The sequence below is a fragment of the Labrus bergylta genome, chromosome 2 (assembly GCF_963930695.1).
Source record: "Labrus bergylta chromosome 2, fLabBer1.1, whole genome shotgun sequence".
Taxonomy (NCBI): domain Eukaryota; kingdom Metazoa; phylum Chordata; class Actinopteri; order Labriformes; family Labridae; genus Labrus; species Labrus bergylta.
The window spans coordinates 31,616,264-31,640,066 of record NC_089196.1 but is presented as its reverse complement, the minus strand read 5'-3'; the positions used below and the strand labels follow the sequence as shown (position 1 = coordinate 31,640,066).

At 41.6% G+C, this 23,803-nt stretch overlaps 2 protein-coding genes across 5 annotated transcripts in view; both read left to right on the top strand.

Moving 5' to 3' along the window:
- Positions 1–406: 406 nt before the first annotated feature.
- On the top strand, positions 407–10,006 carry gas2l1 (growth arrest-specific 2 like 1). The gene is made up of 3 exons (XM_065951694.1): positions 407–575; positions 2,718–3,021; positions 4,855–10,006. Exons 1-3 carry the CDS (start codon positions 422–424, stop codon positions 6,881–6,883), a joined length of 2,487 nt encoding a protein of 828 aa, XP_065807766.1. The 5' UTR covers positions 407–421; the 3' UTR covers positions 6,884–10,006.
- A 4,177-nt stretch (positions 10,007–14,183) lies between these two features.
- ap1b1 (adaptor related protein complex 1 subunit beta 1) overlaps positions 14,184–23,803 on the top strand; it is a 34,097-nt gene continuing 24,477 nt past the window's right edge. Inside the window, exons 1-12 of one of the 4 annotated variants that reach the window (XM_065951682.1) lie at positions 14,184–14,271; positions 16,434–16,494; positions 17,893–17,998; positions 18,082–18,217; positions 19,125–19,370; positions 19,588–19,778; positions 19,889–20,110; positions 20,371–20,491; positions 20,614–20,709; positions 21,318–21,433; positions 22,866–23,031; positions 23,462–23,560. In XM_065951682.1, coding sequence (XP_065807754.1) covers positions 16,458–16,494; positions 17,893–17,998; positions 18,082–18,217; positions 19,125–19,370; positions 19,588–19,778; positions 19,889–20,110; positions 20,371–20,491; positions 20,614–20,709; positions 21,318–21,433; positions 22,866–23,031; positions 23,462–23,560 — 1,536 coding nt within the window. In that variant the 5' untranslated portion in view covers positions 14,184–14,271; positions 16,434–16,457. Of the gene's footprint in view, positions 14,272–14,395; positions 14,537–16,433; positions 16,495–17,892; positions 17,999–18,081; positions 18,218–19,124; positions 19,371–19,587; positions 19,779–19,888; positions 20,111–20,370; positions 20,492–20,613; positions 20,710–21,317; positions 21,434–22,865; positions 23,032–23,461; positions 23,561–23,803 lie in introns of those variants that run through there. The other 3 variants (XM_065951681.1, XM_065951685.1, XM_065951688.1) reach the window with 3 other exon arrangements.

Here is a 23,803-nt window from a genome sequence, read left to right as displayed (position 1 = left end):
GCTGAGAGGCATGGGAGAGAGAGAGAGAGAGAGAGAGAGGGAGAGAGAGAGAGAGAGAGAGAGAGAGGAGAGAGAGAGAGAGAGAGAGAGAGAGAGAGAGAGGGAGAGAGAGAGAGAGAGACAGAGAGAGAGAGAGAGAGAGAGAGAGAGAGAGAGAGAGGCCAGAAAAAGAGTGTCTTTCACAGCACTTTGGCTCTTTATCATCGCTTTAATTGTGAGTTGGCATGGCGATGAACAGCCCTCATAATGGCAGCAGCTGGGGGGTGATGTGGGAGAAAGGGGGGAGGGAGGTAGGGGTGCATCTAGATGTTACGTAACACTGACTACCGGCCGGCCTTCAGCATGCTGCCCCCACTTGTGGAATTTGCATATCTATTGACGTGCTGTATATCAAAAAGGTTTAAACCGTTTTCACTTGTGCATGAACACTGTGGGTTCTCCCATTGAAGCCTTGTTTCTCTCTTTTCTCCTCCCTCAGGTCCTCCGTACTCATGTGATGGTGCGTGTCGGAGGGGGCTGGGACACATTAGAGCACTATTTGGACAAGCATGACCCGTGTCGCTGCGCTGCTTTCGGTGAGGTCACTTCCTCCTCCCTGACAGCTCGTTACAAAACGTCTCCATTGTTGTGTGTCTCTGTGTTGCATAATTTTTACAATGTATTTAAAATGATTCACAGATCATGTGTCATGCTCTGGAATCAGACACTGAAGATCTGCAAGGTTGACAAATACATTTCTTAAGATTCAGTCAGAAGTGAGACAGCAGCTCAAACTTCTTCTGTCAGTTCACATGTTCAGTTTTCGGCTGTTAGCTTGCGTTGTTATATCACCCAGGAGCAGACTGCTTTAAAAAGAGACTGGAGGAACATATTTTAGTTCTTAAAGTCTTTATATGTGATTTTTCACACTTAAATGTATAAATCAAGTATATCCTCTGAAAATAACTCTGTGAGTCATGACTGTCTACAATGGGTGTAACACCCGAGTCCCACTGTCTGTGATGTTTTCAGAGTTTTCAGAGTCCTATCTTCACTTTGTTTACATCGCCTGTATGGCCGGCTGACTCCTCCCCTCGTGTATAAAAGTTGTTTAATTGAGGGACTAGAGAAAAGAAGAATAACATACTGTACTCACTGCTTAACTGTGTTTCTAGATCACGCTCATTTCAGGTAAATTTACATGCAGAGTGAAGATACCAGCATCATAAAGATCGCTAGCATTAGCGTGCTAACACAACAATGCAGCGCAAGTTGTTTTTGGTTTCATGCTGGAGCTCAAGGGCGACATCTGCTGGATCAAAAAATCACATATAAAGCCTTTAAAATCCATGCAAGGTTTTCAATATAATTTTAGTTCTAATGCCCCAGAGTGCGTTATTATTACAAGAACCAGTGACAAAAATAAGCATTTATATAAAACACATGGACCTAGAATAATGTGGTATCAATTAATGAAGCAAAGAGAAAGACGCCTCGCACACTGCAGGGCTCCAATATATCAGAAATGTATTTCACCAGGATGACGTTTTGAGCAGATGGGCTCGAAACGTCACCCTGGTGAAATACATTTCTGATATAATGGAGCCCTGCAGTGTGCGAGGCGTCTTTCTCTTTGCCTAAGTGACCTTTTTGCTCAATTCTGCACCTCCCTTATTTTTCTCGGTTGTTGTATCAATCAATCAATTAATCTTTATTTGTATTTCGACCACTCATTCCAAATGTTATCTCAAGACACTTTACAAAGAGAGCACGTCCTCATTTACAAAAACCCAACATTAATCCATCATGAGGACTTTGAGCAGCATTCAGCAAAGTTACAGAGGCAAGAAGAGCTTCTTTTAGACGAGGCAGAAACCTCGAGCAGAAGCAGACTCACGCTGAACAGATGTCTGCCCAGACTGTGTCGAGGGTGTAGAGGGGATAGAGGGCGATGCAGGAAGAAGGAGACGGAGAGAGACGAACTGAGCCACAACAGAAAGGAAGATTTAAAGCTTCAATGCCAGGAATAAAGTTAACAGTGTGTATGGAATCAGCAGGGACGATGTATGATCATAGACTGATCTTCTGGTACAACACATCTGTTTTAAAGCTGTCTTAGGTTCAGCACTGTCTGACATTACCCGCTGTCTTCTTCTTCTTCTTCTTTGGCCGATTAACATCTGTCCACGTTCCCCTCATTCAGAGTCAAGAAGTCGACAGGAAAATCAGTCTATGCTCTACTTTCTTTTTATTGAAATATCGATATTTTGTCCCGTCCCTATGGCATGGATTTGGATAACTAGGATGCATATTAGGGCTGGGAAATATATCGAGTTTTTAAGATATATCGATATATTTTCAAACAAGATATAGGGTAAGACAATATCGTTCATATGGATACAGTTTAAGTTGCATTAAAATAACGGTCACCTTGTTCTCATCTCACTGATGATGACTGACTGTCTGTTCCTCTTAACCCTGCTCCTCCTCTCTCTCTCTCTCTTTCATTGTATTAAAGGAACATTTTCATTTTATAATATTACTATTTAAATTCAGGTAGTTTATTTTTCCATGTGTTTTCACTGTTAATAAAATACATATTGATATATATTGAGTCTCGCCATTCAGCTAAACAATATTGATATATGAGTTTTGGTCCATATCGCCCGGCCCTTGTGTCTATTATGTTGGTTATAAATCTGTTTTACACACTTGTTTTCATCAATCTGTCTCGTCAGCCCATCGATACCACCAGGCTAAAGCCAGCGGTCAGGGTCAGGGCGCCCACAGCAAGTCGTCGAGCGCCCACTCCTCCCGCTCCACCAGCCCCGGTCCACACTGGAGAAACGAAGGCATCGCACCTTACAAACCCACGGCTCCGAACGCGGCTCCTTCTTCTTCCTCCGCCTCCTCCTCCGCCGCACGGCCCGGCCGCTCCCAGAATCCCTCGGCCCCCTCAGAGACGGACTCCGGCGCGGTCCGCCCTCTGCTCCCACGGCCGCCACGGGACCGCTCAGAACCCCGACACTTTAATCCTCTCAGGTGACTGTGTGGGAATAAGTGTGTTACCATGATCAAGAAATTAATCTCTTTAGTAGCCTGGCAGGCCACCGTGGGATTTTGATGCTTTGCTCTTATGTGCCCGCAGACGAGGCGCCAGCCAGAAAGGCACACAAACACACAAACACACAAACACACACATTGGGAACTGAAAATATACACAAACACACTTGGCAGGAAGCCACAGATTAGACCAGAGCAGATTTATCTAATCTCAGGTGACATTGACCAGATAAATCTGTCTCACACAGCCGCCCTGCAGCACATCATCGTGGCTTTAACGCACAAACCAAAACATTTTGACTAAACCACAGTTTCCTCTCTCTCTTCAGTCTGCTGCTTTCATTCAGTTTCTTCAACTATGGTCTGCCTGAAAGTGGCCGTGATTCTGTGTGAGCCGACTAACAGATGGTCTGAATTAGTAAGAAGCTACTGACAGATGAAACAGCACATATCTGAAATGCTCCTGCAGAGACACATGGTGATATATAGAGGAGTGGCATGGCTGATTACTCCTCTTTTTTCATGTTTTTTTGAAGATAAGATCTCCCTCTTGATGTAACGTTTAAAGGTCAGGCCGCTCACACACTTACCCTTTTTTAAATGTGAGGCTGCCATTGTTCAACACAATTTGGATCTGAATGCCGGGTTTCATTCGGCTCATTTTAGTTCCGGTTGATGGCTCGGACCAGACGTCAAGGCATCATCAGCTCATTGGAATTAACCCCGTGTGGGTGGGGCATCCCCCTTTCAAGTTCGCCAGACTAGCTCAAGACTAATCCGACAACTATCCCTGGACAACTGCTCGCAGCTAACTGTGGAAGTAGGTCAACAGGTGGGCTGCGTGCAGGCTGATTACCATGCCTGAGTGTATGCAAATCTAATTTCTAAATTTAGAAGTAATGGAGTGATGAGGCGCTAAGTGAAGACACAACAGGGGACCTAAATTTAAACAAAACTTTATCCTCTGCAGCCACAACACAAAGCTGAAGCATGCTCCTACAATGACAGGCACTCATTCGATCAGACAAAAACTTTAAACAATGTTTTCCAGATGCTATCAAAGTTTCATGTACTAAACCTTATGTGTGAGAGAGACAAGCCAGTACGCTATCATGATACGGCGAGAAACAAATGTGGCACCATTTAAATAAACAGGCTTTCCAATGGTATAAGATTGCCAAGAAGCATTGTTACAACAAAGAAATAATCTACCAAACACAAATTTCCTTACATTTTGTGTAATGTTTATAATAAACACCAACTAAAACAACTAAAATTCCAATCCCTCACAGTCATGGATCCATGAAAAAAAATAAAAATAATAATTATTACCACAATGGCAGTGTATTCAAAAAATTTCATTTTAATGGGAGTCAATGGCACAAAGAAATGACGAAAGACCAAAGTTGGATTTTTATTTTAACATTAAAGAGTTTGCATTAAAGAGTTGAGAAATACATTTTCATGAAATTTAGAAATTCACCCCAAAATACACACCTGTGGCAAAATGTATGCCATATGCACACAGCCAAAATTATCCACAAGAAACTGTATTTAAAAGTCAAAAAATGCACCAGGACTACAGAAGGCCTAGGGGGCTGGTAGGCCATAGTCTGGCTCAAGTTGGGGGTGAAATTCAGCCGTTTGCGTTCACACATGCAGCTCACTGAGTTTTGTGTGTATGTTAACACACCAGACATGGATGTTTGTCTGATTAAAAGAGGGGAAGTTTTATGTGTTGTTACAAAAACTCCAATAATTTGGTTTTATAGTCGATCTAAATGTCTCTTTGTCTCCTTCCCTTCATTGTAGGAATAAGGAGACGATGTTACCCTTGACAAGACGCCTGTCTGGAGACAGTGACTCGTCTACAGCGTCCTCCAAAGGAGGAGGAAGCGGAGGGGGGCGGCACTCTCTCGGTGTAGCGTCACGGCGCTCCGGGGAAGAGGTCGTCCTGATGGTCAATCGGAAGGAGGGGAAACATTTGATCGAGCGGCCCGCAGCTGGAAATCCGTCCCCGTCCGCGCGCACCTCGCTGCCTCGTGCACGGAGCCAGTCGCGGGAACGCTCTGCGCTCGCTCCCATTATCAAACCGAACCCGCCGCAGGGGTCCTCTGACGGGTCGAGGACGTCCCGCACCGAGAGGGGCCGCTCCCTGGGGAACGACGGGCTCCGGAGGCTCCACGCGCCACGCTCCCACAGTCAGAGTAAAGTGTCCAGCCGTACGCGGTCCAGCGACGCCAGTCCAGGACCGGCTCCCTGCTACAGAGAGCCTCAGCCCCCGCACCCGGACAGACGAGAGGAGCTGCGAGCCAAACAAGCGCCCCAGTCCTCGCCTCGAGTGGGCGCCGGCTTCGCTAAGAGACAGTCGTCCTCGTGCTCTAACTCGCCCGTTAAAGGGATTCAAAACAGCGCCAGCAGCCCCAGCAAGAAGACCATAACGACCCCCAGACCTCCTGCCCCTCGATCCCCCTCCGTCGGAAAGGGCCGACTGCTTCCCCCGGTCAACTCAGGAGGTCGACGATCACCGCACTCATCTCCTCGCAATGCTCACCACCACGCCATCCGCCCCCCTCGGGCGTCGCAGGGGCCGCGCTCTGCCGGCCGAGGTCACCACAGGAACTGGTCTGGCCAGGAGCGGCAGGAGCCCGAAGAGGACGGACTTGGACTCGGCTTCCAGATGCTGCCGGCTCTAGACCCCCAGAAGGAGCAGGACCTGTATCGCAGCTTTGAGGCCGAGTTTCTGGCCAACACACAGCAGGTTAAAGGGGCGGTTCATAGACCCCGAGGAGGAGCGACCCTGCAGGGTGCCGGGACTCGTTTGCTGCCGGCGCCCGCTGATCCCAACGTGACCGACTCGGCTTACTCCTCCTCCAACTCCTCCTCCTCCTCCCTGAACGTCGGGGCGAAGATAGGAACTCTGCCTGAACTCAGGGAATCCAAGAGGACTCACCCCCGTCACATCCAACTGGACGACCCCTTAAATCTACTTTATGGACAAAACCAGGGAGGAGGAGCGCCCAACTTCGGTCATCAGGGAGAGCCTGAGCACTGGGGGGAGAGAGGAGGGGGGCTCAAGAAGCTCCCGGCCATCTCCAGCTCCCTAGAAGAGCAGGAGCTTCCGTCTTCCCCGCCCGTTGTTGAAGACACAGAATCAGACGTTTTGATGAATCCGCTCCCCTCGCAGCCCGCTTTCCACTGTCGGAACATGAACGGAGACCACGGGGGGCTGACGGGTCAGCGGGGCTGGGGGCCCGAGGGAGATGTTCCTCTGGAGAATCACCAGCCCAACTTACCGTATGAACTAGAAAACGGGGACAACAATGACGACCTCCCGCCCCCGGAGGCCTGTCCGTCACCTGTGGCCCTCCCCCCCTCTGAGGACTGCTCCTTCCAGGACTCATCGAGTGAGAACTCCTCCATGTGCTTCAGCCTGAGCGAATCCCACTCCGAGTCCCCCCCGCCGGCGTCGCCCATGACTAACGGGGGTGGCAGCGCAGAGGTGCAGACCAGGAGGGGGCAAAAGAAGGCCGACAGGGCGGACCCCATCTCCAAGAACAAACTGAGGGACAGGATCAGACCTCGCACTGACAACAGGCCGGAGAACAGCCCCTCGCGTATCCCCACCCCGCGCAGCTACAGAGACACACTGTCCCCCTGCCAGACCCCGCCCATGTCCCCTCAGAGCTTGCGATCCATTGGTCGCCCAACCACGTACAAGAACATGCACCAAGCCTTCGCAGATTTGATCCAAACTCAACCATGCTCCCCGTCTATGGGGAACAAAGACTGCTCCTACCCGGGACAGTCGGCGAGTCTGGACTCTGAAGCTTGGATGTAGCACATGTTGAACAGCGGGTGTTATCAATAACTTTTGACTACTGTGTAAAAAAAAAAAAGAGACTTAAGACTGGGCTATAGACTGTTCTCACTGCATGTCTAACACTCCTTTCTTTTTCACATAGCTCCTCCCCCTGCAGGGGTTCACATTGCTTTTATTTTGCACTCAAGCCAAACTATTTATTACCAAAGGAATGGTCTTTATTATTACTTTTACTGTCATTTTAACGTGTGCATGGGGATGCTTTTGCCAATCATTACGGTTTATTGTTTTTTGCAAGACACTTGGGAAGTTCTCATGGTTGATACAGAGATAGAGGGAGAGCATATGTGCTGCCATGTGCCCCACTTGAGGGGGCATGGTGAAGTGCCAGGGATCTAAAGCTGCGACACGAGAGTAAACACTAAACCTCCAGTCAGGAGGGGTGGCTCCCTCTAGTGGTGTGCCACAGTATCTCTGCTTGCCTTGATAGTCTAAATACTGTGATGTTCTCAGTCTTTGGACGTTAGTGGTCTTCATATATGACTCATATCTACAATATACTCAGACAACATAGACAGAGGTTCATAAACACTTCACCGCTCTTTGTACAGATATCTGCTGTTACTAATGTCTCATCCCACCTTTATCACAGCACTTAATATAGCCATGAAAGGTAACTTTTTCTTTGAGATTGCTTTAGGTGTTACAGGTTTTTAAATATTATGTTTTCAGGCGGTTAAACATCTTCTGACTTTTAAGTGGATTTTAAAATGTAAGGAGCAGTGGAGGTTGTGTTGCTTTGTGTCACTGTCACTGAAACAGAAATGCTGTTGAGCACTCTTTCCTCTGACCAAACTGTCCTCTGGATGCTTCATAATATTCATGTACAAAAGTGAAGAGAATGAATGTGTAAATACACGTCGATGTGCTCGCTGATATGAGTGAGTGTTATGTATATAGAAGGCATTGGAAAATACATTTTAATGTACATATTCACTGTTCTGTGCGGCCTTAGCTATGCAATATTGGTATTTGAAATGCCTTGACAATTCCCTTTGCCTTAAAACGTATTCGCAGGTTAGTTTTTTGAATGTTTCTGCTCAACATCGCTAATGTGGGGGAAAAAAGAGTGAGGATTATTGCCAACTTGATTTTAAATTACACTTGATGTATGTGACCAATTCATGCTTAAGACTTTACATTAACGCCTGGTAACCTTCCCGGCAGATGGATTTTTTTAAGACACGGCACAGTCTGTGGTGCCATCTAGTGGCTAAAGTGAGAATTGTTGTTTCACAGGGGGGAAAAAAAGAGTTTTGCCCTTTCTTCCAGAAAGTTTTGAATGCTCGCTGCTGATTAAAGCAAATAGAGCCAACAACATTGATTTTAATCGTTGTCAAAATGTTTAACACTTCCATACTTTTCGATACCACTTGTTTTAAAACGTCACAAACGCCAAAATGTTTATGATCGATAGTATCCAAAACTCTGGATCTTCAGTCATAATTTTAACTGAAAGCTGCTCGAGCTAAAGAGAGAGAGAGCACTGTGGAAACTGCAGATATGCGTTGGCAACGTTTTGTTACCAACGTATTTGTGCAGTTGAGACAGTGTGCAGCAGTTTGTCTGATTTATGAGGGAATGACCAAATATTAGGTGCCTAAAGGACTTGTACCGTTTTTGCCGTGGTATCGAAAAAGGTGTTGACATCTTGAGTTTCTTCCTGTGTGCAGCACGGCATAAATAATAGACACTGTAACTGGATATTATTACAAAACTCTTGTTAAATCTATAGAGGTCAGATCCTTACCGGTACAGTGTGTTTGTGGTAGTCAACAAGTGTGGACTTTAATTTAATTGAAAGTGGGATCATGGGAATTGTAGTGTAGTGTTGGTGCCCTGCAAAAACTTTTTAGCATGCAAAAGAAAAAAATGTTGTCAATCAATCAATCGAGAGAAGTTTGTGGACTTTTTGTAACATCTTCTTTTGCAGGGCACCGACACAATGAAAAGGCAAGAAAAAAAAAAGAGTGTGCATATAGTTGTGTACATACTGTCTGAGGATATGTACAGAGTGAGAGTGAAGACGGGGTCGAGGTTGGGCTAATTTATTTATTTAAGAAACGGTATCTCTTTGGACTCTAATGACATCTGTCTCCCCGGTGCAGAGAAGTGAGCTGTAAGCGTGTGTAGGGAAGAAGAGGGAATCATCTCAACGGTTTACTGTAAAGTACGGAAGCCCTAAGTGGACAAACATACATGCATTTTACTTTTACTCCTTTTTTTTCCCTCTGATAACGAGTCATTTTTCCATCTGTTTTCTCCATCTCTCAACTTATTTATGTTGTCATCTCGAGATAACAGCGCTGTGAAAAAGAGCTAATTTCTCAAGATCTCAAGAAAGCGTGAATAAGTGGAGATCTTGATAAAACAACCGAAATGTTCTCTTTCATCAAGTGAAATCGGAGTGAAATAAAATGTATAGATGCATGTCCTCTCAGGGCTTCCTTAGTAAAGAGAAACAATCCTTAAAAAAAGGATTACTCTGGAGACAAACCCAACATAATTGGGATTTTCTGCAATATTCAGATATGAGATTATTTGATTAAATTTTGACTCCTAAATTCTACAAAGTATTTATAATATATCCGTGTTTTAGGGTTACACTGACTCGATGTGTGGCTGGTTATGAGTTTCACTTGTATTAACAGATGTTTAAATGTGTTCTGATTGTTTTAAAGTTGAACTTGTTTGGGCTTTTTTTTTCGATACAGCTGTGTTTTGATCAGCTGTTGTCTCAAACGGAGGTGATCTGTAACATGTCGTCACGTTTAGTGTCACAGTGAAAGAGTGATTGTCTATCACTCAGCCTGCTCTTTGTTCAGCACAACTTTGAACATTTCAAGGAACTCTCTCTCTCTCCCTCTCTCCTTCTCTCTGTCCCTAATCAACGAAAATCTGAATGTTCACGATCAGACAATTCATTGTTCGCTAATGTCACTATAAAACTTCAGTTTAATGTACAGGTTGCTTGACATTGTAAAATTTGTATGAAACAGCAATACTGCAACATTTCACTGTTTTTCTTTTGGAGTTGGAAATGCCGTCAAGTTGTTCTTGTAATAAAAATGTTCCTCTGAAGTTGAAGAAGTTTATTTCATTGTTTTTTAAATGTGGTGCTTTACAAAAAAGGTTTCAAGTCTCTGAAAAAAAACAGCTAGCAGAAATGATTTAAAAATGGGTTAAATTTGCCGTGCTTCCTCAAGAAAGAATTTAAATATTAACATGGATTGTAACAATATTTGTTTTCATGCAAAATCAGATTAACCATCTTTTTCTACTCAGAACTTGAGGAGTTTATCAGGTGGTTATGAAGCAGAATGAAATCAACATTGATATCTCAATTTGAGCTACAAAGCAAAAGAGACTGTTAGCAAGTTTTTCTATTTGCAGATATTAGTTTGAGATATTTGAAACCTATCCTGTGGGGTAGGTGTCAGACAAAGTGATTAAAAGTAAATTGTAGAAACAGCCTTTATTCACATTTCATGACAATAATTCTTGATGAGAAATAATTAGCGTACAAGTTAATATCTATTTATTGACTTGTTCGCACAAGATTATTATTAGTATTTTGAACTTTTTGGGTCCAAAAGGACTCTGTGAGGATACATTTAGTTGTTAAAAACACGACTAATGGTACGCTGTCAAAATCAGCAAAGAATCAAATGTACTTACTTTGTCCACAGGGGGGCGCTAACATCGACACAACTCCAAAGTTCCTCACAAGAGCATGAAGTATGTGCAGAGCAGAAATAACCAACCTACTAAATATTACTTTTGGAGAGTTGTTGAGCAAACCTTTTGGCTATTTTCTCAATCTCAATCTTGATCTGTATTGCACCAATTCACAACAAATATGATATAAAATATTATAACAAACACAATAAGAGACTCACAAACATATGCAACCTTCAAAACACACCTCAAACAAGTCTGTGACCACCTTTAACCTTTAACCTCTATTATTGTTATGTGTCACTTTGTCTTTGTATTTTATTTGTAATTTGTCTTTCTCTGTTACCTGCCCAGGGACAACAGATGGAAACTAGCACTTCTGCTATAATCTGGCATTTTTACAGCTGTAATTGTTACAGCTGTTCATTAATATGCACCGTCCCTAACAAATAAATACATAAATAAAATAAAAAATGTTGTCTGCAGACACTTTACAAAGAGAGAAGGTCAGACTGTACTCTTTAGTTAGATTATTTATAAAGACCCAATGAGCACAGCACTAAGCAACATTTAGCAAAAGTTACAGTGGACTAACTAATCATTCAAATATTAATATTAGACTGTGTATGTGTATTTCCATTTGTGTGGTGGTTTTGTGGAATGGTCTTGACGAAATGATTAAACAAAGTATGAATATAATGCAATTTAAAAAAATGTACAAAAGCTATATCTTTGAAAAGTACAGAAATGAGGAAGGAGAATGTAAATCTCACAGATGTTAATGGCGCCTGTTCATTTTGTTCTTTTTTTGTTTGTTTTTGTTTTGTTCTGTTTTTCTTAATTGCTCGATTGGAGTATTTTTTTTAATATAGACTATTTATACATTTTAGGTTGTATTGAGTTTGTATAGAAACTTGTAATGAGGGAATTACTTGACTGGGTCAAGAATGTGAATAGTATTTAAGGGTTAAATCATTTTTAAAGACATTTAAAGCCTATTTGATATTAAGTCAACAGTGATAATCCTGAGAATCTGTTCCCAGTACCTTGTAATAATGTATGCATTTGTTTAGAATAGAATAGAATAGAATAGAATAGAATTACTTTATTGATCCCAAACTGGGAAATTGTGTCGTTACAGCAGCAGGTTGTCCAAACACACAATATGAGCAAAAAACACAATGTTAGCAAATTTAAACACAATATAATATTAAATACAAAGTAAATAAGCACTAAAAATATCAAAACTAAGAATGAGAATATATACAACCAGGATTTAACTAAACATTACTAGTCTTAAATATGAAAGATTAAATGTAAATGTGTAAAAACAGAGTTGTAAATGGACAGTATTGACATAAGTTAAAGTGCAGGAGTGTAGACATGTCTAACATGTCTAACATGTCTAATTAGACATATTAGACATATTAGACATATTAGACATTAGACATTAGACATGTTAGACATTAGACATATTAGACATGTTAGACATATTAGACATATTAGACATTAGACATTAGACATGTTAGACATGTTAGACATGTTAGACATGTTAGACATGTTAGACATGTTAGACATGTTAGACATATTAGACATGTTAGACATGTTAGACATGTTAGACATGTTAGACATGTTAGACATGTTAGACATTAGACATTAGACATGTTAGACATGTTAGACATGTTAGACATGTTAGACATTAGACATGTTAGACATATTAGACATGTTAGACATGTTAGACATGTTAGACATATTAGACATTAGACATTAGACATGTTAGACATGTTAGACATGTTAGACATATTAGACATTAGACATTAGACATGTTAGACATTAGACATGTTAGACATATTAGACATATTAGACATTAGACATGTTAGACATGTTAGACATGTTAGACATGTTAGACATGTTAGACATATTAGACATTAGACATTAGACATGTTAGACATGTTAGACATGTTAGACATGTTAGACATATTAGACATATTAGACATGTTAGACATATTAGACATATTAGACATGTTAGACATATTAGACATTAGACATGTTAGACATTAGACATATTAGACATGTTAGAAATGTTAGACATATTAGACATATTAGACATGTTAGACATGTTAGACATGTTAGACATGTTAGACATGTTAGACATATTAGACATGTTAGACATGTTAGACATGTTACACATATTAGACATTAGACATTAGACATGTTAGACATATTAGACATGTTAGACATGTTAGACATGTTACACATATTAGACATTAGACATTAGACATGTTAGACATGTTAGACATGTTAGACATGTTAGACATTAGACATATTAGACATGTTAGAAATGTTAGACATATTAGACATATTAGACATTAGACATGTTAGACATGTTAGACATGTTAGACATTAGACATATTAGACATGTTAGACATGTTAGACATGTTAGACATTAGACATATTAGACATGTTAGAAATGTTAGACATATTAGACATATTAGACATTAGACATATTAGACATGTTAGAAATGTTAGACATATTAGACATATTAGACATGTTAGACATGTTAGACATGTTAGACATGTTAGACATATTAGACATGTTAGACATGTTAGACATGTTACACATATTAGACATTAGACATTAGACATGTTAGACATATTAGACATGTTAGACATGTTAGACATGTTACACATATTAGACATTAGACATTAGACATGTTAGACATGTTAGACATGTTAGACATGTTAGACATTAGACATATTAGACATGTTAGAAATGTTAGACATATTAGACATATTAGACATTAGACATGTTAGACATGTTAGACATGTTAGACATTAGACATATTAGACATGTTAGACATGTTAGACATGTTAGACATTAGACATATTAGACATGTTAGAAATGTTAGACATATTAGACATATTAGACATTAGACATGTTAGACATTAGACATATTAGACATGTTAGAAATGTTAGACATATTAGACATATTAGACATGTTAGACATGTTAGACATGTTAGACATGTTAGACATATTAGACATGTTAGACATGTTAGACATGTTAGACATATTAGACATGTTAGACATGTTAGACATGTTAGACATGTTAGACATATTAGACATGTTAGACATGTTAGACATATTAGACATGTTAGACATGTTAGACATATTAGACATGTTAGACATGTTAGACATGTTAGACATGTTAGACATATTAGACATATTAGACATGTTAGACATATTAGACATGTTAGACATGTTAGACATGTTAGACATATTAGACATGTTAGACATGTTAGACATGTTAGACATATTAGACATATTAGACATGTTAGACATATTAGACATATTAGAAATATTAGACATGTTATCATCAGATAGTGAAGTGAAAGTTGCTGTTTTGTAACTTCTGAACTATTTTTAATGTTGTTGTTTTCTGATGTGAAGCTTCCTTGTGTCCCTTACATGCAATATATTATTATGATTATGATTATTATTATGATTATGATTATTATGATTATGATTATTATTAATTGACCCCCCGTGACTCCTCTGAGTGTGGACAAGTTGACGTCGCGTGTCAGTTCGTGGAAACACGGAAGTAAACTCGAGTGGGAGTGGACGGAGGCCATCATCACAGCTCCTCACCTCACCGAGCCTGTCACGGTAAGATGTTTGTGTGCACCTTTTCTCTCCAAATTCATTGCGAGGCGAGTCTAATTTTAACTCCAGCGTGTGCGCTAAGTCGTCGGGTGGAAGGTTTAAATCTGAGCCGCAGATTAAGAGCTTAACGAAGCCGGCGAAAGGTTCCTTAAGCCCGGACTCAGAAGGTCATCAGCTGCGGGGGAGAGACACACACGGCTAGCCTTTAGCATCACTCAGCTAACACTAAACTACTGCAAACATGCAAGAATGGGCGAATCAGTTATGCGTGAGTAATGGATCTGTGTCTTATTTATCTAATTTAAGCCTCCGGTTGAAGACGCTTTACGTCACCGCTGCGTATTTTACGACAGCTAACGATGCTAACATCAAAGTAGCCTGATGCTAACCAGCGAGCTAGCGTCTTCTCCGGTTACTCTTTTGGTTTAGTTTGGAGTTATAACTGAAAGTCAACATGTGGAAGTTGCTCGTATCGTTAGTTTGTGCATTATTTAAGACTGCGATGTCTAATTCGCTGTGAATATATTTAATGTAGCGGGGTGAATTGTCGTGAAACCGTCTCGGAGATTGGTTAGCTAAACTCTGGCTAGCTGACGTCGCCAGTGTGTGTTTGAATGTTTTTGGTTATTACACCTCAAAATAAAAAGTTTGAATATGGACCAAAAGTCACATCTTTAAAGTATTAAGCGGAATGGCATTACACTATATATGTCTTGATATTATTGTCTGTAAAGAAATAACAAAAACAAAGTCTGTTTTTTTTGACACACCGGTGTTATGTCGAGATTTGCTACCTTGTCAAAAAAAAAGCTACCATCGCGCAGACCATATGTCTCCATAAGAGATCCCCTATCAGATGATACAACAACAAATATCATTACTTTACTTTACTAATCACTCCATATGCATCATCAGAGAATGCAGCAGTAAGTTTTGGTGATATATTATTTAACATTTTCTTTGTGAGTGCATCTGGATGATCAATAATCTCCTCTTGCATCACTTTAAAAGTACAGCATCACTTTACAACACTTTAAGAAAAACCTAAACCATGTTTTGTAACTGTGTTATAAAACCTGTTTCTCAAATCATGCTCCCTGCACTGCACAGAGCTGCACGGTAGCACTATTCAGTAGAACACCTGCACTTTTATTAACAGCCAGCTGCACTATGTCAACATGTACATGGAAATAAATGACATAAAGACAAACTGGGAACGTCAATAGCATGGTGGTTATGTGTCCCATGCACAGAGGCTATGGTGCCTGTGGTAGACGCCGTGGGTTTGAATCCGACCTCTACTCTTTTTTTGCATGTCATCTCCAACTCAACATGTCCTGTCTCTCTTCAGCTGTTTTATCTAATAACAAGTTAAATAACGAAAACATGTTTGTGAAATAAAAAATGCGAACATTGACTGAATGCTCCTCAATCAAAATAAATATAAAATGTTCATTTCCTGCTTAACAAAATGCATAATGTTGGTTATTTTGTTTTGCAGATGTTATTATTTTATAGTTTTTTTGCTCAGAGATGGAGAGAGAACGAGGAAGAAATGTATAATGTGAAAAATGGCTACTGACGTGAAACTAGAGAAGCCAACAGCAGATAGTGGCGTTAAAAAAAAAAGAAAAAGTTTTGCAGTATATATGTTTTTGCCAAATCAATTCCAGCTCTCTATATTTGTATTGTTCTTTTAATGTTACTACAACAGTCAAGAAAAGTCATCATAATCTAAAGTGCAATAAAATGTTTCTTAAAAGTTAACGCCAGCTCAAAAGACAGAAATGTCATTTTGAAAAGTGTAAGAGGGAATACTTTTTATTTTATTTTTACAACAGGAGCGTGTTTCAAATGTTGTTTAACTTGGACACATCTTTATAGAGAGCAGTCAAAGTCCACCCAGTTAAAGAGAGGTTGTTGGCCACAAACACGCTGACCAAGATGTCCAAACAGGAGATATTAGTGACTGTTTTCCCAGCGAGATCCATTGTTTCCCTCTCCGATAGCTCACTCGCTGCCATTTGTTCAGAAGACGACAGGAATTCCTTTTATTTCCCTGAGCTTGCACTTCTCGTGTTTCCTGTTGCCCTCATGATTCTCTAAGTTTCCACTTTGGGGGAAGATTTCACAATCACTTCTGTCACTGTCTCTTTCTTTTGCAGGAGAATCGACAATTTGGATCCAAGATGACGGACTCCAAGTACTTTACCACAACCAAGAAAGGTGGATCAGCTCGTGATTTGTTCATTTGGATTGATTGTTGATTTAACAGTTTTGAAATAAGGTCCCTGTGGGTTTTGTGATGCTGTCAGCGTGGTGGAGCTGTATTATTATCTCTGCAGAAGACACATGAAGCATTTGTATGATTGTAGAGTTGTCCAACTAATTTGAACTTGTTCACCGGTGCTAGAGAAATTATATTAAAACCTCTGCCAATATCTGATGCATCCACTTTGACCCTGAGGTAATTGAAAATATCTTCTGCTTTGTTTTGTCCTCGTTGCCAATAACTGAACGTCTCTGGTTAATGTAAATCAGATAAGACATATTGAACAAGAGCTCTTAGAGATTTGTCCCGCTGTGCCTCCTGTTGCTTCACTTTAACTCTTTTTACACAACCCAGAAATGTTTTATCTTTCCATAGACACAGGGCCCAGAAAACACTAACAGACCCTTTTTAAATTAGTTGTGTGGATTCAGTTTGTTTAGAAGGATTGCTCTCGACACAGAAAAGTATCGTTCTTTCAGTTTTTATTTTTGCACGGGCCAGTGTTTTTGTGTGCAGTCTGTTTCTATCATCCTGAAGAGGATTTGAGGTGGATTAGAGGTTTACAGTCTTTGGAAATCTCTAAGTAGGTAGACACAAATTTGGGCACAAATTGATGGTGTGCTGACACTTGTTGTTTGTTTCATTTACTTCTCAGTGTCTAATGTGCCAACCTTAATTAAACTTCACAAAGTTTGAGTCATTTTCAGTCGAGTACAAACTCAAAGCATCAGAAATGAACTCATCATGAGAAGTTCACAGAAAGAAAAAAATCTTTATTCAATACTTACACTTGATAACGTTTTATTCAATGGTTGCACATTCCTCCCCTCTAACTTTTACTCAAGGCATCACGATAAACAAGGACTTTAATACCAAGTTGTTAAATGTGACAGATCATATTGAAGAATGGTCCAGTCCTGAACAGTCACATAAGATTTTGGCCAAACTTCATTTTGGCCAAACTTCAACTTGAATCGTACATTTTTAAAAATAGCAGCACATGCAGATACTTTGCATGATACTAACTGCACATGCAATCAGTTTGTGGCTGGACTTAAATAGGAAGGCAGCTGTTTGGCTGGCAGAAGGTGCTTATGTAAAGCTCTGAGCAATCTGAAGTGTCTCCTTAATCACCAACCCTTTGTTAAAAACATCAACATACAGACACGTGTTTCAACTCCTGAGCAGGTTGTGTATGTGTGTCTTTATGAGGGGGTTTGATTGACAAGGGGCCGTTGTACCCTGCATATTAGTGTGTCAACTTCACTGTTTGCATGTTGTTTGTGTGAAATGTGTGGTATCGTTCTGTCCATAACAAATGGGTTACCCGATGTGTTTTCTTTTGTGTACAGGCGAGATCTTTGAGCTCAAGGCAGAGCTGAACAGCGATAAGAAAGAGAAGAAGAAGGAGGCTGTGAAGAAGGTCATTGCGTCTATGACAGTTGGCAAGGATGTCAGGTGAGGGAAATGATGTCCCGCACTGTAATATTACACTCTTAACACATCGACTTTGTAATACGACACCTTTTTCCTCCCCCCAGCGCTCTGTTCCCAGATGTCGTGAACTGCATGCAGACGGACAACCTGGAACTGAAAAAGCTGGTCTACCTCTACCTGATGAACTATGCCAAGAGTCAGCCTGACATGGCCATCATGGCCGTCAACACCTTTGTGAAGGTAAAGCTCAATCTGTCATGTTCACAGCTGACACCGCGCCTCTAGTCAATGTTCCAGTTTTCACAGTGAGCGTCTCTGAAGCGTGCCAGCAGCCCCACTACGCTCTGTTACTATTCAAATACGCTACAAGTCTATTTTTGACGGAGCTCGCTGCGAGCGCGCGTCAAGCTAGACAGTATAGATCGAGCCAGACAGGAAGTCAGTTCATTTTACTGCCTGTGGAAAGAAACTGTTCCTCAGGCTGTTAGTGTTTGTTTTGATTGTCCTGGATCTCCTTCCAGAGGGGAGGGAGGAGGGGGAAGAAGAGACAGTGTCCAGGGTGGGTGGGGTTCTTTTATACTACAGACTATTTAATGAACAAGCTGCCTTAGAAAGACAATTCCAGAGTGACCTTGTACTGCTCCTGTGATGTGTGTACTGCTGCTACAGCGGCGGCGCTCCTCTGTGCTCACGTTCCAGAAAAGGGCTCAGTGGGGGGCGGGCGCCGTTGGACGGAGCAAAACCGTGGCGCTGATGGGACACAGTGCACATAAGTTTCTTATGTATAAACAAATATGTTTGAGGATAAAAACTCTTGTGAAGTTGAACCTACTCGTGCGGTTTTGGGCAGAACTTGTTTCTACAGGTGTGCAATTAAGTTGCCATTATTCCCCTTTTGAATTTCTTTGACGATAAGTAAATATTCACCAAAAGTTATCAGTTTAGTTTGAATGAAGCCATCAGTGTTCTTTAAATTACTTTCTCCTTCAGTTTCACTCGATAAATATCATTTTTATTATTCACAGAATGCAGACAGATGTTGTTTTATTGAAACTCTCTCTCTCTTAGATAATGTCCTTCTGATGTAGAAATAATGACTACGTTGTGACAAAATGTATAACCTGCCCTGAACCATCCATCCACCTAGGACTGTGAAGACCCCAACCCTCTGATCCGGGCGCTCGCTGTCCGCACTATGGGCTGCATCCGTGTGGACAAGATCACCGAGTACCTCTGCGAGCCGCTGAGGAAATGTCTGAAGGATGAAGACCCATATGTGAGGAAGACCGCTGCTGTGTGTGTAGCAAAGCTCCATGACATCAACGCCCAGTTGGTGGAGGATCAAGGCTTCCTGGACACGCTCAAAGACCTCATCTCTGACTCTAACCCCATGGTACGACGCTTTCTGATGTTTCTAGATTTTAAGCCAGCCAGTTATCTCACTTAGGGTAACACAGTTGGTCCTGTGCCCTGCCCTTCACTGATAAACCCTGTGTTGGCATACAGATGTTCAACATTCACTACAATCACCACTCTTTTCATATCTCCTAAAAGCTGGTGGCTACTATTTCACAGTTGGCATTAATCTGTCATCTTGTCCTCATCTTAAGGTCGTGGCAAACGCAGTGGCAGCGCTCTCTGAGATAGCAGAGTCACACCCCAACAGTAATCTCCTGGACCTGAACCCTCAGACCATCAACAAGCTGCTGACGGCTTTGAATGAGTGCACAGAGTGGGGACAGATATTTATTCTCGACTGTCTGGCCAATTACACACCTCGTGATGACCGTGAGTCCCAAAGGTGAGGGGGACAAAAAAAACCTTCATTAACTGTGGATGTCATTTAGGGGGAAAAAAAACCCAGACTAATTTCTGTCCTCTCCCTCCCCAATAACATCGAACATCTGTTAGCATCTGCGAGCGTGTCACCCCGCGCCTCTCACATGCCAACTCTGCGGTGGTGCTGTCAGCGGTTAAAGTTTTAATGAAGTTCATGGAGATGCTGCCCAAAGACTTGGACTACTACGGCACCCTGCTGAAGAAGCTCGCCCCTCCTCTGGTCACTCTGCTCTCTGCTGAGCCGGAGCTGCAATATGTCGCCCTCAGAAACATCAACCTCATCGTACAGAGACGGTAAATCATGTCCCGAGATTTCTTCTCATTCTCAAGTAGTGGAAATGTTCGATTTTTTTGGTACCACATGTTTTAAGATGATACAAACTCATAAGGAATTTTAAAAGATAAGGGTGGATACGATAGCGGGCAAACACCTGCACGCAGTTTTTATTGTAACAATTTGTTGGCATCATTTTGGTACCTAATATTGGTCGCCTAAGAACTTAGAAAATAAGTGAGTATAAATTCACTGAAGAAATGTTGACGTCTCATTTTAGCCCAGAGATCCTGAAACACGAGATGAAGGTTTTCTTTGTGAAGTACAACGACCCCATATATGTCAAACTGGAGAAGCTGGACATCATGATTCGTCTGGCATCTCAAGCGAACATCGCCCAGGTAACACACCAAAAAACTACGATACATTGTTTAGAAAAAGTTCTTCAAAAAGCATCACATTATATCTAGGTAGTGTGTTTTAAAATCATCTAAATGACTGCTGCTCGTCTGCCGTGCTGCAGGTCCTGGCTGAGCTAAAGGAGTACGCCACTGAGGTGGATGTGGACTTTGTCCGTAAAGCCGTCAGAGCCATCGGCCGCTGCGCCATCAAAGTCGAGGTGAGTGGAGATGATGTCACCTCTTCTGATCTGTTTGCGAAATCCTTCTTGTGCAACGAAAAGGCAAACTTTTGAACTGTTCATTTGGACATCAGGGATCAACAACTGGCGGCCTGCAGGCTACATCTGACCCCCCCAAAGCCCCCCATCCGGCCCCTAGAATATAAATGATCTCATGTGATTAAACAATAAACATTCAAATAAAATCCCAAGGCAGAAAAAGGCATTAGGTGACACCGACTTCTTCACATCGGGCTCATGTGCAAACATATTTAAAAGTCCGGCCCCCCACAGTGTGTCAGGAAAAAACTTGGGCCTTGAATAAATGTAGTTAATGACCCCTGCTGTATATTGTGTACAAAGTTAAATTATGTGAGCCTGGAGTTAAATATGTAATTACTCTTTTTCAAGTAACTTTTAATATAGGTAACTTCAGCTGAACATTTCAATCTTAAGTTTTCATATGTCATAGAAATGAATCCTGAATAACTTTTAGTGAGACCACTAAACAAACTCGGCTCAATCTTGGCTCATAATTTGAATATTTGAATATTAATCACACACTTTTGATCTCTTTTGACCGATTTCTCTTCCTCTCTGTTTATTAGCAATCAGCGGAGCGCTGTGTCAGCACGCTGTTAGACCTCATTCAGACCAAGGTCAACTACGTGGTGCAGGAGGCCATCGTGGTCATCAAGGACATCTTCCGCAAGTACCCCAACAAGTAGGTTCAATCAGAGACATCAGTGCGGTGGATCTTTAACACTTTACTTTCCAGATTCTTTCTAATCGTACACATAATCAGTTTATACGAGCTGGTCCGTTAAATAGATCCATTTTAAAATGTTGCACGTTGTGTGTGCTGCAACATGCGTTGCATTGTTCTCTGAACTACAGCATTGACTCACACTCAAGCCCCTTCCACACATGCACTCCTGGAAGTTTCTTGACAGTGCTCCTGAAATCCTCCTGAGATGCCTTTTTAACACATGACCCTCACAGCGGGGAGATTTTCCCCGTTAGACTGGGGACGTGGGAGGGTCTAAGGATGACGTAAAAGAAAGGCTACAGAAGTCACAGTGTATTTATAGTATCAACAAATGGTTGGAAAAGAACATTTGACAAGCAGAAAAGAGTTTGAAGCAGCTTCTTTACATGCATGAATATCCCACCAGCTGTGTGCTGGTCGCGGGATATAAAGGTCATCAGTAAAGGTGACTTCTCCTGAATGTTACCTGCTGTGTTCACACATCGGCTGCGCCTGATTTCTTGTGGAAATTTCGCTCGAGGCCTGGCAAGAGAAAGTTTGGGTGAAAATTTCAGGTGCATCATTTACACATGCAGCTCACCTGAAAACTTCAGGAAAGTTTTGTGTATGTTTGAAAATTGAGTTAACTGTTATAAACAATAAGAAACACTAAGACTTTGGCTTCACTGACCCTCAGATTGTTTCTCTTGGTCTTTGAATGGTCAAATCGAACATTCATAACACAGACGAGGGGTTTCAGATTTGCATTTATTTGTGTTTATCCCATGAGGCATGCTGAAGAGCTTTTAAGCATCCCATGAAATTGTCCTCCAGGACAGCTTAACCCCCCCCTGACCTGATTGCACCTGGTCAGAGGTCGACTGGAGAGCGACTTCTGCTGTGGCAGACTGGATTCATGTGCGAGACAGAAACCTCACCCACACACCAGCGTGGAGTCGTTAGTCTCTGAGGGAGCAGCTTTGTGAAGCTTCCAGCTCAGCATGGCTCAAGCCTTCTAGCTGCATTAGTCACTACCAACTTGACCTTCTACCTTTTCTATTAATTAGAAATCAACTAAATCCTTCTGCCTTTTCATATATTATCTTAAAAGTTTTATACAAATCTGAACTAGCAGAAGACTTAATTAACCTTTGCAGAAGACATTGCCTCACTGATCAAACAAAAGACCGAAAGAGCCAACCTTGAGAATGTGTCAGTGAATATTAAATATTCATTTCAGACAAACCGAGCACTCGAAAGTTTTCAGAAAGATGGTCTGTGTCTAATGAGAGCCAAAGTAGGAACTTGTTTGCTCCTTGTTTTATAAGCTGTTGACATGCCCTCAGGGGGTTTGGATGAATAAGTGAATTATTTTCATGAGCTTTTTTTACTGTCTATCCTTTTGCAGGTACGAGAGCGTGATCGCCACTCTCTGTGAAAACCTGGACTCCCTGGATGAGCCCGAGGCTCGTGCCGCCATGATCTGGATTGTGGGAGAGTATGCCGAGCGCATTGACAACGCCGACGAGCTGCTGGAGAGCTTTTTGGAGGGTTTCCACGATGAAAGTACTCAGGTGTGTTTAGGAGACTGTGGGGATTTAAAAAAAACATGAAGTCCATTTTTAATTGCAGCAGCAGGACGAGCCATTTGCAATCAGCGCTGGCAATACATAGCAAACTTAAGTTTCTGCTGCTGGAAATGATTAAATCTGTTTGACATCGGCTGCAAAGCGTGAAATAAAATGGTCCACGATGAGTGAAGTATTTAGTTTAACTGCAACTTAATTTACAGCCACTTTGGGTTGTCACTGTAGCAGAATTTACACTTTGGTATGATACTAGTACAAATCAGACCATGAGAAATATCTGTTTCAATACCACAGAAACGACAACTAGAAGTCCTAGGAACGTGGGGCGCCGGTGGCCCAGTGACGGTATAGGTATAAATAAATGAGCTTTGAGCAGCTGTGACATAAACTGTTTCTTTTCACTGTGTCCTTGTAGGTGCAGCTGCAGCTTCTGACGGCCATCGTCAAGTTGTTCCTGAAAAAGCCGACTGAGACCCAGGAGCTGGTGCAGCAGGTGTTGAGCCTGGCTACACAGGTGGGGGAAATGATTCATTTTATGCCTGTCATCATCTTCTTTCTCCAGACATTTGACGATTTTAAAATGTGATCACTTTGCACCTTTAGCTCCTATTTTGGTGTCTCTTTTTCAAGGAGTTCTGTCTCATTTAATGACACCTAAGACTCAGGAGAGCTGTGTTGGCCATATGGATCAGAGCCTGAGTACTTCTCTCAGTAATGACTGCAGCTCTTTGAGCTCGCTCCACCGCTCCAATGTTTC

Coding starts and splice junctions, on each gene's coding strand:
- gas2l1 (XM_065951694.1), top strand. CDS start 422: ATGAACACTGTGGGTTCTCCCATTGAAGCCTTGTTTCTCTCTTTTCTC. Junction 576..2,717: donor GTGTCGCTGCGCTGCTTTCG/GTGAGGTCACTT, acceptor CTGTCTCGTCAG/CCCATCGATACCACCAGGCT. Junction 3,022..4,854: donor CGACACTTTAATCCTCTCAG/GTGACTGTGTGG, acceptor CCTTCATTGTAG/GAATAAGGAGACGATGTTAC.